The sequence below is a fragment of the Eulemur rufifrons genome, chromosome 24, assembly GCF_041146395.1.
Source record: "Eulemur rufifrons isolate Redbay chromosome 24, OSU_ERuf_1, whole genome shotgun sequence".
Classification (NCBI taxonomy): domain Eukaryota; kingdom Metazoa; phylum Chordata; class Mammalia; order Primates; family Lemuridae; genus Eulemur; species Eulemur rufifrons.
This window is the reverse complement of record NC_091006.1, coordinates 3115345-3130129: the sequence shown is the minus strand read 5'-3', so window position 1 is coordinate 3130129 and position 14785 is coordinate 3115345. Positions and strand designations below refer to the sequence as shown.

Below are 14785 nucleotides of genomic sequence, written 5' to 3'. Positions count from 1 at the left end.
AGTGTCCCCGACTCGGCTGCGGGGTCCCCTCCCGCAGGAAGGTTTTCTGACCGCCTGGCCCAGGACCCTGAGCTCCTGCTGCGTCCTCGACGTGGCGTCCGGGGTCCTCCCGGGAGGGACGGCGACTTCTCCCGTGCCCTCCGCGTTTATTCCCAGGGCTCCGGAGAGGGGTGCCGGTCGCCAGCCTGAGACCCCAGTCCGGTCCCCTGCGCCACCGCCCAGCTCGGGATCCTAGGCGACGCGCCCGGGCCCGGGTCTCCGGACCGCGAGGCACCGCGGGGGGGCCCAGGCTGCGCGGCCTCAGACTCGGGGCCGGGGCGGGACTGGGGGCGGGGTCCGCGGCTCCGGGCTCGGCCTCGGGCGGGGCTGGGGGCGGCCGGGGGCGGGGCGGGGCTGGCCGGGCGCCCTCTCCAGCCGACCGCGGCCGCCGCGCCTCAGTCCGCCCCGCGCCCGCGCCGCCAGCATGACCGACGCGCTGCTGCCCGCGGCCCCCCAGCCGCTGGAGAAGGAGGGCGACGGCTACTTTCGGAAGGTGGGCGGCTCGGGCGGGCAGCCGCGGGCGACGGGCCCCCTTTCCGGCCGGGCGGGGTGGGGGGCTACGGGAGCGCGCGGCCGGGGTCGGCCAGGCCGAAGGGGGAGGGGGCGCACCGGCCTGGTGCCGGCCGGGCCGAGGCTGGGGGCGCGGGGAGGGCGGCGGCGCACCGGCCCCGGAGCAGGTGGCATCCGGGCCCGAGGGTGCGGGCGCGTGGGGCCGCCCGGCGCAGGTGGGGCGGAGGGCGGGGGTCTGGAGGGGAGCTGCGGTGGCCCCCGCCGGCAGTCGCACGTGCCCGGGGAGAGGACTCGTCCTGGCTGCGCCGGATCCCTCGGAGTGCTCCGTAGAGCGCGGGTGGGGACTGAAGACCGTCCCAGCTGGTTGGCGTTCTCTTTTTGCGTCCAAAATGCTTCCAGGGTCCGCCTCGTAGACTTTTTAGGGGGCGGGAGAGCTGCTGGTGGGGGGGACCCGGGAGGGCGTGAGCGCCGCGGTCTGGCCCCGTCTCACTTCGTGCTAAAGCGGATTTATCCGGGTGTCCGGGACCGGCGCGGGGCGGGCGGCCAGTGCGGCCCAGCCGGCGCTCGGCACGTTCGGGCGCTCCCCGGCACACGCCGCCGTCTCGCCCTGGAGGTGACAGTCGGGTGCCCGAGTCCTTCAAAAGCGACCCCAGCCCGCGGAGCGAGGGCGCTGGGATTCCCGCAGGCGGCATAGCCTGAGCTGCAAAGACGCGTTCAGCCTGGGAGTCATGGTGACACCTTCTTCGCCTTCCTCCAGGTCCCCATCGGCCTAAAAATAGCCTTTGGCGCCTGGCCAGGGATCACTGGGTGGGTTGAAAGATTGTTGTTGATTTTTTAATAACAGACATGACCGAAGGCACAGTGCACAGTCGTAAATAGGGAAGTGAAACTGTTTCCCACAGAACAATCAATTCTTAATTGTTCAAAGCCTAACGATCCAGTTCTTAAATAGTCTTGGCGTCTTCCTCCTCCCAGGCGACCACTTTGGGCTGTTGCTCACCGGTGAGGAGCAGTGGGCAGGGCAGGAGGGCAGTCTGGAGACAGGTGGGGACAGAGTGGGAAAAGTTCGTTTTTGTTTGGTTGCTTTTAGCATTAAAAAAAAAAAGTAGTTTTGAGGTATATTTAAGTTCAAAGATGTCATCATGGAATTACAGGATTATAACTACTAATTATGTGTGGCGTTTGGGACAGAGGATCACAGGCCATGGAGTTGTAGGAGGCCTGGCCTGAGAATCCCTGGATGTCTGTCCTAGGGCCCCAGGGCCTGACTGCCACCCCCACAAAATTGCTGTGTGGCCTCCAGCAAGCTGCTGGTCTTTCAGGGACTTCATTTCTTCCCTGGGTTGTTTGCCCTCTGTCCCTGTCCCTGTCCCGGTGGAGTTCTGGACCTATAGCGGCATCTGGGGAAAAGTGGCAGAAAGTGGCAGAGATAGAGGCAGGAGGGATGCAGCACACCTGTGAGGGTGGTGGTCTCAAGCTTTGCAGAACAGGTCTTCCCGTGGGAGGTGCCCACATCTGTGAGTCCCAGGGGGGAGGGGACGGCAAGGAGCCGTGACAGGACACACGATTGGCAGTTTTTTAGATGCAGTTTCTCTGGTGGTAGATGATCGTGTCATGGGTGCAAAGTGAGATGAATCACAACTTTACAATTAGAAGCATCTATTTTGAAATGGAGACCTTGCAACGATCACTGTGCTACAGCTGTGTTGTCATACCAGTCCAAGGAGTCACTTTGTCCAAGGAAAGTAAGAAGTGTTGATGTTGAATCTTTCCTGATCTGTGACCCGAGCCAGTTTGACCTAAAACAGATGCTCACTGAATGAAAGGTGGGTGTCCTACAGGCGTAGAAGGGGAGGAAGGGCAGAAAGGGTGCTTCAGGTGGAGGGAGCAGCAGGGCAAAGGTGTGGATTGTGAGCGATTGTTGGGCAGCCCACTGCAGTGTAGCAGTGTGAGCGGGAACCAGGCAGTTCAGCGTCATGCAAACTGCTAAGCAACTGGGGAAGGGCAGGAATCCACCTAAGTATGTAAAGCAGGACCAGACATGTAAGGTTTATGTCGGAGAAGGAAAGACCCCTTTGACAGCTGAGAGGTCCGTGGGTGGGGGATGGGGGAGAGGCAGTGGTGGAGCCAGGCAGAGAGGCATTGCGGGGGGGGGGGGGGGGGGTCGGGATTTAGTCCCCTGCAATCCCCATCATCTGTGCCCTTCCTATTCTGATACAGACTGTTGATGAAAATGCAGTCAGTTCTAGAAAATGCTGCCTAAATACAGCCTTGGCCACCCGTCCTTCCCACCAACTTGCACGTGTAACTCAGACCAGGGGTCCGGACTGAGGGCAGGGGATCCCAGCAAGGAGGCTGGAATGATGCCAGCCTGAGCAAAGGCAGCGTCTGCAGTGATGGGAAGAACTAATGGGACAGGATGTGGTGGGGAAAGTCCTGCCAGTGGGAATCAAATGTCTGCCCCGGGTGTCTCGTCAGGAGCCTCCCCGAGGTGGGGTGGACCAAGAGGCTGGTGTGTGGGGTAGTTGATATCCAAGATATCCCACTGTGGGGTATCCACGTAGTGGTCCTGGTGAGAGTCCACTCCACGGACCTGGCAGCCCTGGGAACACCCTGGGCGGAGATGCGGCTTTGGGAGGCACCAGTGTGAGAGACAGTTGGGGTATTGAGTAAAAGGACCCAGGACAGACGGAAGGGAATAATACCTCTGCCTAAGGGACAGGTAGAGAGACGGGAGGCAGGCCAGGGGTGGGGCCATGTCAAGGAAGCAGAGAGGTGAGTCTTTTAGGGGAGAGGTGAGGTTGACAAGTCAGAAAGGCACTGGAAAATACTGGATGTGTAGTCCTTTAGGGGTTTTTAGGAAACAGATGGTTGGAGAGTTGGGGACAAAAGTCAGCATGGCAGGTGCAGGGGAAGAAGGGCAGAGAAGATAATTGCTGGAGGGAGGGGGAGAGAAGAGAGAGGCAGGTTTGTTTTAGAACAAGGAAGTCTAGATAGAGCCTTTTAAAGCTGAAGCTGAAGGAGTAGGGCATGGGGGTGGTAGGAGATTCCGGGGAGAGAGAGCAAACTGGGGAGGGGCCCCAGGGCTCCCGCAGGGAGCTGAGGATTGCCAACAGCTGCTACGTGGATTCGGTGCCCAGGCCAGCCAGGAGGTGAGTGAGGACCCCTGGGACTGGACATGCAGTCAGGGCATCTACAGCTGCCTCTGCGTCGGGCTCGCCCATCCTGTGTGTGCACCACTGGGATTTTGTGCACACCTGCAGGAGCAAAGGAGTTTCTGCTAAAGTCGGGCTTCTTTTTCGTCCTCTTAGCTGTCATACCTTCCCGCCCCTTTTCTTTAAAATGCCATTCTGCTCCATTCAGGAAGTAATTATGGAGTGACAGTTCTGTGCTTGACCCCCTGTCAGTTTTGGGGACACCCTGGACCGTGACTTAATATGGCTTCTGTGGCGGGTCTCATTTCCTGGGGTGCTGGGCAATGACGCTTTGTTGGGATAGCTCAGGCCTTGGTTGAAAAGGAATCACCTTCTTCACTTTAGTCCAGTGAGCAAAAAGTCGGTGGTCCATGGGCCATATTCAGAGCTTCACCTGTGTTTTGTGTGACTTGCACTCAATTGCCCAAAAGTCCCTTATGCTGGCTGGATTTGGACACTGTGTGTGCAAGTCAGTCACTGGTAGGGGGAAGGGGGTCCCTTTGTAAATCAGGATTTTCTTGGCTTTTTCTGTACAGAGCCTGAGGACACAACTTTGCCCCAGGTCATACATGGGCCCCGCCCCGCCCCTAAGACTGTGTACCCCTGGTCTGGGCTGATAATAAAACTCCTGTGGGCTCAAGCGATCCTCCCACCTCAGCCTCCTGAGTAGCTGGGACAACAGGTGCATGTCCCCATGCCTGGCTAATTTATAACAAATTTTTTTGTAGAGTTGTGGTCTCACTGTATTGCCCAGCTGGTCTTGAACTCCTGGCCTCAAGCAATCCTCCCACCTCAGCTTTCCAAAGTGCTGGGATTATAGGCGTGAGCCACTGCGAGTTCTCTAAATTAAAAAAAACCAACTTTATGGTCTATGGCAATGTCACGTCTCTCTCACCTTTCTTTGGCTTCTCACTATTCTTGTCTTTCTCATTAAATTATTATGTTTAAATAGAGGGATAGCTGTAGTCCTAAATGTCCCCCAATGTTGTAGTCCTAAAACCTGCAGGAAAACCTGTTCTTGGCCACAAAAAAAATAAATAAAAAAAAAAAACAGCTGGGAAAAAATTAGAGAGAGCCTTCCCCCGGGGCTGCTGAAGGCCCCTAAATGAAAGAAAGGTCTTGGCACTGTGTGGCAGAAGGGAGCACACAGTAGAGCATTGTCACTTCTTATCTCTGCCTCTTCATCCTTTGGGAACGCTAATGTCCCCAATGAAGTTAGCTCCATTGTTTTTACTCAAGAGCTGTAGGAGAAGTTGTTTCTTGTTCACAGAAACCTCCAGGCTGTACCGGGCGCGCCAGGGTTCACTGTGTCCTGCTTCATGGTCCCTGTTTACTCTGGGCTTGCTGGAGGCTCCAGCAGAGAAGGAAGGAGGAGAATTTTTTTTTTTTTTTTTAACCCAGAAGCTGCTCCTAGTTCTTCCTCTACCCCATTTGTCTTAGTGGGGTCTAGTTTCACGTTAGACACTTGTGTGCGGGGAAGCCTTCAGATGGGCTGAGTCTGCCACGCACAGCCCGGGTCGTGGGGGTCGACTAGCAGCTCTGGCTGTATTGGGTACTGATGTTATCCCTCCCGCTGTTGGCACCCATCCCCTTGGAGCCCCAAGCCCTTTCCGGAGAGGAGAGGCGGAGAGGAGGGGTGTGGAAGTTGGTGATGCTGCCCCTGACCCCTGACCCCTGCATGGTCTAAGCCAGATCCTAAAGGCGGGGCTGAACCCAGTGGGCTTGGGGAGAGGGTCTGCCCGGGCGCACTAGTGTACACCAACAGCCCAGGGGCCTGCCTGGCCGGCGCTCCTCCACTGTGGGATCCTGGCCGGGAGGAGTCCCCTGGCAGAAACAGTGTTCAGGGTGACTCAGAGGAGAGTCAAGTGATGAGCTGTAACACTGCAAATGTCCCTTGTTTCCTGGGGCTGTTTGGATGGTTGCCAAGACACCACCTGATGCTACTGGGCATCAGCTTTAGCCCGATGAACACTTCCTCCTCTGGCTCAGATACCAGAGTCCCGTGACACGGAGGCTGCATTGGAGGTGGCCGTAGAGCACAGCTGAACTGCAGGTGCAGCTCGGCCAGAGGACGGGGTGTCTAGCAGAGCGGCAGCCAGGGGTGCGGGCTGGGGACGAGGTCTCCTGCCTGCAGCAGCAGGTACAGAGGGACCACGGTGAATGGTTTCCGTCCCTCTGGACTTTCCGGTCAGATCCTCTACAGCCAGGTTTCGATTTGATAGAAGAGAAAAGGGCAGGTGATCAAAAACAACTTCAGAGAGCTTATTTTTTTCCAATGTGATTTATATAAGTTATTGTAAAAAAAGGTAATCACAGAAGTGTACAAATTATGATTTCTTTGAGACAGAGTCTTGCTCTGTCACTTGGGCTATAGAGTGCAGAGGCATCAGCCTAGCTCACAACCTCAAACACCTGGGCTCAAGTGAGCCTCCTGCCTCAGCCTCCTGAGTAGCTGGGACTACAGGCATGCGCCACCACACCCGGCTAATTTTTACTACCTATAGTAGAGACAGGGTCTCACTCTTGCTCAGGCTGGTCTCAAACTCCTGAGCTCAAGCCATCCTCCCGCCTCGGCCTCCCAGAGTGCTAGGAGCACAGGCGTGAGCCACCGCGCCCTGCTAAAACTGCGCAAATTGAAAGTCACATACACATGCCAGCCCTGTCCCCCACCACACACAGACACACTTTCTAGGTGAAGACTGTTACCTATTGATGGGTGCGTCCTGCCAGTTGTCATAAGCAGGTCCTTGTTTGGGTCTGGAAATAGATTCGATTCATGGAAATTTTGGTGATTTGACAGGTGGTAGGAGGCATAGCAAAAGGTTAGTTATTCAGCATGTTGAGAAATAACCGTGACTGGCACACAGTAGGTGTTCGTAAAGATATCTAGAACTGGCTGAAGGGAGTCTGTAGCTAAAGATGATGGCTAGATGTTGATTCACCAGGCGACCCACCGCCCATGGGAATGGATTGAGATGCTGGAGGGAGGCAGCTGGGCCTCGACCTCCAGCCCCGACACCTGGCGGAGATCCCGGAAGAGCATGAGGGCTGTTTACTAGTTGTAAATTCGTGTCTCTATTTTTATGGACGTGGAAGAGCTAGATTCTCTCCCTCCAACCTGCCCTGAATCTCCAGTGTGGTGAAAAGTTAAATGAGACGTATGTGTATATTGCAGGGTACCGCATGCTATTTCTGTGCTTTCTGGTTGACAGCTCTGGCTAACTCGTAAACAAAAAATTCTGTTTCCCACAGTTTGGTGGTTGAGTGAGGGATTGCGTAACCAGGAAGGAGAGAGATAGGCAGAGAAATAACTTCCCTGGAGAAGCGGCTAAAAGCACCTGCCCTCCTCTACCCTGTGTGAGGGTCTCTCTGGCCCTGCAGCGTCACCTCTCACTCAGTGTTGTGCCCGGATCCTGAGCTTGCACTTTGCCCTACATTTGCTGGAAACGCATCTACATGTAAGGGCTTTGTCTCTGGCTGCGTGGAGGAAGGGCCCCCACTGGTGCCCACGGTGGGGAGGAGGCAGGCGGCGGGGAGGAGGCAGGCGCCAGGCACCACTGGAGCGGGGCCCCAGTGTGGGAGGAAAGACTGCCCCATTCCATCTGTGCCTGCCTTCCAGGCGGCCTGGCCGTACTGCTGTCTGCAGGGCTAGGCTGACCATCCTTTCCTGTCGTCCAAATTGAGTGCTTCCCGTTTTTGTCTGGGTGCTGCTCTTAAATACTTGATTCAGAGGTGAACAATCTGTACACTAGGGCATGTGAGTATACATTCACACGTAAGGAGAGTTTACTCAAGGTAAGCTTATTCTAGTTAGGACTTTTTTAGTTGCAGGTGCCAGAAAAATCTAATCCAAAATGATAAATACCCATAGGTACATTCCCTACTATGGAATTCTCCACTATAGAAAATAGAACAAACCACTGACAAATGCAACAGCACAGGTGAATCTCAGAACGTGATATTGAGCAAAATAAGCCACACACAAAAGAATACCTCCTATCTGATTCTATTTACATAGTTCTAGAACAGGTGAAAATCTATGGTGATAGAAATCAGAGTATTGGTTGCCTAGAGGTGATGGAAATATTCTATGTTTTGATTGGAGTGATGGTTACCCAGGTTTATACATTTGTTCAAGCTCCTTGAATTACATAGTTCAAATCTGTGTACTTCATTATATGTAAATTATACCTCAATCCGGAAAATGGCTTAGGCAAGGAAGAGAATGAATTGATTGGTTCCCATGACTGAGAAATCCAGAGGGATGGCTTCAGGCTTGGCTTGATCAAGGGCTCAAATGCCATCACCAAAGCTGTTTCTCAGCTCTGTTCCCCATGAGTTGGTTCCCTTTCTGGGCAGGCACTGCCCTGTTGGTGGTCATGTGCTGCAGCTGCCCAGTCTCACATCCTCCCTCCCAGGTTCAAGGCCAGTGAGGGCCTCTTCCTGATGGGCTCTGACAGCACCAGATCATCACACCTCAGGTGCTTATCCTTGAACCGCTCTCAGGGCCAAGGGCCTTAGTGTTACAGCTGGCCAGGCATGAGTCAGATGCCCTTCCCCTTGGAAAGGAGGTGGGGGAGCATGTATTTGCCCCCATCATCATGGGCTGTAAGGTAGGAGAGTGGGCACTGGTGTCTGTTCCCCAAAGGAAAGGGGGTGATGCTCGGCAGTCCTCATCCAGGAAGCACTCGATGAAGGGGGCGCCTAGGGGCCAGCAGGGGAGCCACACCAGCACTCCCACAGGTTCCTACAGCTCTGGCCGCCTCACCGTTCATCTCAGAGCAGTGGGAAAGGCGTGAGATATGTCCCACTCCAACCCTGACTGCCTCTAGGATCTTGGGAGCTCACCTAACCCCCTTGCCTCAGAACTCTGAGATCCAAGATGCTGTACCAGGGTCCTCATAAGCTGCCCGCAAAGCTCGTGATAATGCTGAGCGTTCACTCAGGACTTGCTTTCATGGGTGTCAGCTGTCAGACCATCCTTCTGAGTTCTAGGACCGACAGAAATGCCCAAGGACATGAGGGACTCCGTGTAGGAGAAAGGCTCACTTCACTGTAGGGCTTGTCAGCAGTGACCTAGAGGTCAGGACAGCTCAGGTGGTCTCCCGGTTCCTGGGCCAAGCAGGCGTGAGAGGTTCTGCCCTGGTCCCTGGTGCGAACCCTCACTCCAGTCTTGGAGCAGCCTCACGTCCTGCCGTGAACCCGTCTCTGCCAGTGGGTTGCAGGGGCTGGTCTGGCAGCGTTTGGGGCTGGGCTTTGCTACTGGACGAGACCAGGGCTCAGGACTCTGGGTCCCCCAACAGAGCAGCCCTGAGCAGGGCCTCAGGGTCTTTCTGGCAGTCCTGTCCAGATGGACCTCTCAGGGAAGTCTCCAAACAGCCCCAGGGGCGTTTTTGGTGTTCCCAGCAGGGCCTGGCATTCCTCCCTGTCGGTAAGAAGTAATGTAATTTTGGGCGCAATTACTCAGTCACATCTAATCCTGAGCATTTCTATGCCTTATCTAGAAACTTGACCCCAAATCTGTGGGCTGGTCAGGGCGTGGTGATTCTGGGCCAGCCAGAGGTTGGGTAAGGTATAGTAGGAGCAGGAAGAGGTTCTTATCCGCCTGTTGGAATGTCTGCTTATCTGAGCCCTGGGAATGCATGGGAAGGGATCGGTTAGTAAAGCTTCTCTGTAAAATGAAACGCAGCCTTGGGGAACCGTGGAGTTCTGCATCAAATCCAACCGTATCCATCGGAGTAATTTTTGGAAATGGAAAGGAAAGAGACTGACAATTATTTTTGTCCATTAATATTAAATTAGGTTAACATTAAAGACATTTTTATCTTATGTCTGAAAAAAGGCAAAATCGGGGATCATTTTAGTGGTTTAAAAGGTATTCATTTAAGATCAATTCCAACACAGATTCTGAATATCTGTACAATTTGGACTTGGGAAAATGTCCTTGTGAGACCAGGGAAGTTAGGGTGGTGGGGGGGGAGTATCTAGGGGTCAGGCGGTGGTGACCTGCTGGGAAGTGAGGCTGAGAAATCTTTGTGGAAGGAGAAACGTGATTCATTTATGCCCTGCTGGTCCACTCCCCTTCTCCCTCCCTGGGGTCCAGCCCATGGGCGTGACTGGGCCAAAGTTAGGGAGGCTAGTTGTGTGCAGAGCTGAGACAGCGGTGACGTAGCTGGAGAGAAAGGGGAGTCTCTTCATGTAATACTGCCCCCCACCCACGCCAGGAAGTAATCGCCGTGGGCAGGACCCAGAGATAAGCTACAGAATAGGAAATGTGATCCTAACTCAAATCCCAGGGCTGCTTTCTACCTGTCTGGAGTGGGTTGAGCACCATAGGTTAAAGTGAAACTTTTATTCTGGTCTTAAACTTTGTAGAATGAAATGTAATCTAAATACCCCAGAAAATAATGTGCAGAGAACACTAGCAGACAATTCACTGAAAAATTCAAGATCAATACTATATGAAAAAATGTTTACCTTCACTATTATAATAATAAAACCTACAAGTTGGAAAAATAAAATACCTGCTTTTGCATGTCAACATGGCAAAGATTTAGAAAAATACTTTTTAACTAGACAAAAAGACAACCCAGTTTAAAACTGAGGACAGGATCTCAATTGACATTTCTTCCAAGAAGATATACAAATGGCCAATAAACCCATGAAAAGATGTTCAGTATCATTAACCATCAGGGAAATGCAATTCAAAACCACAGTGACCTACCACACAGGCTAGGGTAGCTGTAACAAAAAAGGTAGACCATAGCGAGTATTAGTGAGAGCTAGATAAATTGGAACCCTCATGCACTGTTAGTGGGAATGTAAAATAGTGTAGCCACTTTGAGAAATAGTCTAGTAGTTCCTCGAATGGTTAAACATAGAATTCGCCATGTGATCCAGCAATGCCACTCCTAGATATTCAGTCAAGAGAAACAAAAACACACATCCATATAAAACTGTGTACACCAATAAGCAGCCTTATTCATAATAGTGAAAAAACTCTAAATGTCTATCAACTGATGAATAGATAAAACAAACGCAGTATATCTATATAATGAAATATTATTAAGGGACAAGGAAGAATGAAGTTCTGTTACATGCTACAATGTAGATAAACCTTGAAAACATCATGCTAAGTGAAAGAAGCCAGACACAAAAGCCATATATTATTTGATTCCATTTATATGAAATGTCCAGAATAAGCAAATCTATACAGACAGAAAATAGATTTGTGTTTGCCCAGGGTTAGGGAAAGTGGGGAGAGAGAAAATGGGGAGTGACTGCCAGTGGATACTTGGTTACTTTTTGGGGTGATGAAAATGTTCTAAAATCAGATAGTGGTGATGGTTGCACAACTCTGAATACGGTAGAACCCACTGAACTGTATATTTTCAATGGGTAGAACTTATACGGTATATGAATTTTATCTCCGTAAAGCTGTTATTTAAAAAAAAAAAGTAGACTTAAACTCAGTAACAGTGAGGGAGAGGTCACAGGGGATATTATGTTTGTGTGTCTTTCTTTCCTGGAGGATAATTGGGTTGGTACATGGGTAGCCTTAAAGAGGTTTGACCCTGTAACTCTGCCCTAGAAAGATATCTTAAAGAAAAAAACTAGAGATTTATAAAGATTCATGTTCATAAATGTGCCTCAAATTATTATATAAAAAAAATCAGCAAGCTGTAGGTTGCACCTGTAGTCCCAGCTGATGTGGGAGGATCGCTTGAGCCCAGAGTTGGAGATTACCCTGGGCAGCATAGTGAGACCCCGTCTCACAAAACACATGAGATGTTTGGAAACAATCTAAATACCAACTATAGGAAGATGGTATGTACTAGAAGAAAAAGGGTAATATTATACAATCATTAAAATCATGTTTTTGAGGAACATTTCATAATAAAGGGAAATTTCATGGCAGAGTATTAAGTGAGGAAATATGCTGGGCTGTGTGTGCCCTCGTGCAGACATGGTTAGCATAGCAGACCCGAGGCTCACATCCTTGCCTGCTGGCATCTGGGAACCTGGTTCTGGTGTTCACGCTGTGCCCTAGCTGGTAAGGCTGGTTCACTGTGCCTGGACTGATGGTGCAAACAGTGGTGAACTCCTGCTCTTCTTCTGGCAGTCTAGAATTTGGGTACATGCTCGGTAGAAGGTGCCTTCGTGACCAGCCCCCAGTAAAACTCTGGGTGTTGATTCTCTAATGGGCTAACTTGGACGGAGATACTACATACACATGGTTGCCTTTTTGTTGCTGGGGTAAGAGCGCAGCACTCTGTGTGACTCGTCACGGGAGAAAGAGGATATAAGGTGTGGATTCCTCCACACTGCCTGGGTTTTTTCCTCTTATGGTCCAGCCATGCATTCTGACTAAGCTGCTGTGATAAATCTTAGCCATGATAACAACCGTGGACCGAGTCCTGGGAGTCTGAGCGAATCCTCACACGTGGCGGTGGTTATCCAAACTGATGCAGAAAAGTAACAACAACATGCATATAAAGTAGACAGAAAGGAAAGAGACCAGTTCACGGTGGCTGCTTTCGAGCTGTGTTACAAGTGACTTTTCTTCTTTATCCTTTGCAATATTTTATACATTTATATATTGGTGTCACTTTTATTTTCAGAAATATTATTTACGTTATGTTCAACATTGTCATTTTTAGAGCGTTTGACCTCTGAAGGGGCATCTCTTATTTCCCCTTAGGGTTGTAATCCGCTTGCACAAACTGGCCGGAGCAAATTGCAGAATCAAAGAGCTGCGTTGAACCAGCAGATCCTGAAAGCCGTGCGGATGAGGACCGGAGCTGAAAACCTTCTGAAGTAGGTGTCTCTGGCTCCACTGCCGCAGCGGGGAGCCCGGTCTCTCCGGAGGCCTACCCACCGCTCCTCGAGACCCCCAGACCTGGCTCTGGGTTTCAGCTTTGGGTTTCCTCCTCCTTTCTGGCACCCTGGAGTGGGCCCATTCCTGCTGAGAGCTTATTTATGTTCAAGACGAATATTTTACCCAGCCCGTTTGTGTGTTTGGGGATTGGGTGGGTGGGGGAGGGACACGGAGAGTGGGGTGTCTGGCCTCAGTTTGGTCAGCTGTCTTGACCGGAAGTCCGGTTGTCTTGGTGTTTGTTCTCCCTGCTTCCTGTGGAACGTCTGTGTTTTTTCCACTGTCTAACACTATGCGTGGTGTAGAACCACTGCTTGGTAAATGTTTATTGAATGTGTAAAGGAAGGGAAGGCAGAAAGGAGGGAACGGGGGCCATTGTTGCCGGGGTTCGCCTTTGTCAGGAGAGGGGCCAGTACGCCCCAAGCTCTAGGGCAGCTGTTACCGTGCTGTGCTGATAAAATAGTTACTTATCAGGAGAGAACTCAGTGAAGCCTTACCTGTGTCTGGGCAGCCGTAAACCCTCTCCACACCCTTAACTGCAACAAGAGACAATGTGCCAGCTTCCTTTTGTATAAAAAGTGTAGAGTTTCTTCTTCCTTCAGAGTTCTAGGGGTAACTCCTGACAGCCCCAGGCTGCCTTTTGCAGTGGGCAGTCTCGGGGGGCACCAGGCCTGCTGCCCAGGTGGGTGAGACAGAGGCCTCCTGGGGCCTCAGGAGAGACGTGGAACCCGAAAACCTGGCAGAGAAGGGGCCTGGTCTGCCTGCTTGAAACTGCAAGTCCCTTGGAGCTTCCTGGGACTTTCAGGGATTCCGGGGGGTGGGGTGGGTGGGGGTGCCAACATGTCTGCAAGGATATTGATCATGGGTGTTCCCAATGGGTCAGCTTCACTGCTGAAGGCCTTGGGGAGCCCAGAGACTTCTTGGGAGAAGTTGTTGGGAAAAACAAACAAACTGAGTGTATGTGACAGGGGCCATGGGCTCTCTGGGGCTCCCAGCCTCTGGTGCCCGTGGACATGTATGAATGGTGGGAATCGGCTCCTCCGTGTGGGCCGCTCCCCTGAGCATGTGGCAAAGCAGGAAGATGGATTCTGACCATGATTGATTCATTTCTGAATTGGTCTGTATTTGCTCCTTAGGAAAGAGCTCTGAGATATTAGTGGGGAAAAGAAAAGTGCAAGACAGCATGCCCTGCATAAATGCGTGTGTTTAAAGGATTTGTACATACGCTTTTGTATATGCACCAAAGGAAGAAGAAAGGAGCTGTTAGTAGAGCTCTTGGGGACAAGTCCAGGAATCGGAAGTGGAAGTGACTCTTTACTTTTCATTTTAGTCCCTTCAGTGTTAAAATGAAGTGCATGAAATACTTCCGTTATTATGATTTTTTTTTATAAGAGGGTCTTGCTCTGCCACCTATGCTGGAGTACAGTAGTGCAGTCGTAGCTCACAGCAACCTCAAACTCCTGGGCTCAAGCGATCCTCCTGCCTCAGCCTCCCGAGTAGCTGGGACCGTAGGCATGTGCCACTATGCCCAGCTAATTCTTTTATTTAATGTTTTTGTGGAGACGCGGTCTGGGTATGTTGCCCAGGCTGGTCTTGAACTTCTGGCCTCAAGCGATCCTCCCTCCTTGGCCTCCTGAAGTGCTGAGGTTACAGATGAGAGCCACTGCACCTGGCCTTTATTCATTTTTTGTTGTGACATACCACAGAGCTGCAGAAGAATAACATAAACAATCCCCCTGAACCTGCCGCTCGATCGGGATGTACAGTGCTGTGCCTGTGTCGGTTGGGTGACTCAGGGAATACAGGAGGACTTGAGGTCCCGGGTGGGAAGGTGTCTGGGAGCCTCCAGCTCCTTTTGTAACCGGGTGCAAAGGAGGTTGTCACTGGAGGAGACTGGGAAAATAGTGTAATGTTTGGCTTGTGAAACGTCTGACAGTGGCCCTGTCCTAAGACAAGTCTGAACTTGGGAATTGTCGGCGTCCCGCAGCACAGTGGACCTCACGTGGCCTTTGCTATTTGGGGGAGGCCCCCTAATTCTGGGACTCCCTGCCGTGTGCTGGGAAGGCTATGGTGTGTTTTGTAGCCGTGGCTTCTGGTCGACACTTGGACAGGTCAGCTTTGTGGCCCAGGGGCAGGTGGACAGGCCTGGTGCTGTGGCCTTTCCAGG

At 52.0% G+C, this 14785-nt stretch overlaps 1 protein-coding gene across 1 annotated transcript in view; it reads left to right on the top strand.

Annotated features, from left to right (window-relative positions):
- The first annotated feature begins 452 nt into the window (after nt 1-452).
- The window catches only part of RHPN2 (rhophilin Rho GTPase binding protein 2), a 45151-nt gene continuing 30818 nt past the window's right edge, over nt 453-14785 (top strand). The window contains exons 1-2 of the mRNA XM_069458523.1: nt 453-532; nt 12445-12560. Coding sequence (XP_069314624.1) covers nt 464-532; nt 12445-12560 — 185 coding nt within the window. The 5' untranslated portion in view covers nt 453-463. The remainder of the gene's footprint in view (nt 533-12444; nt 12561-14785) is intronic.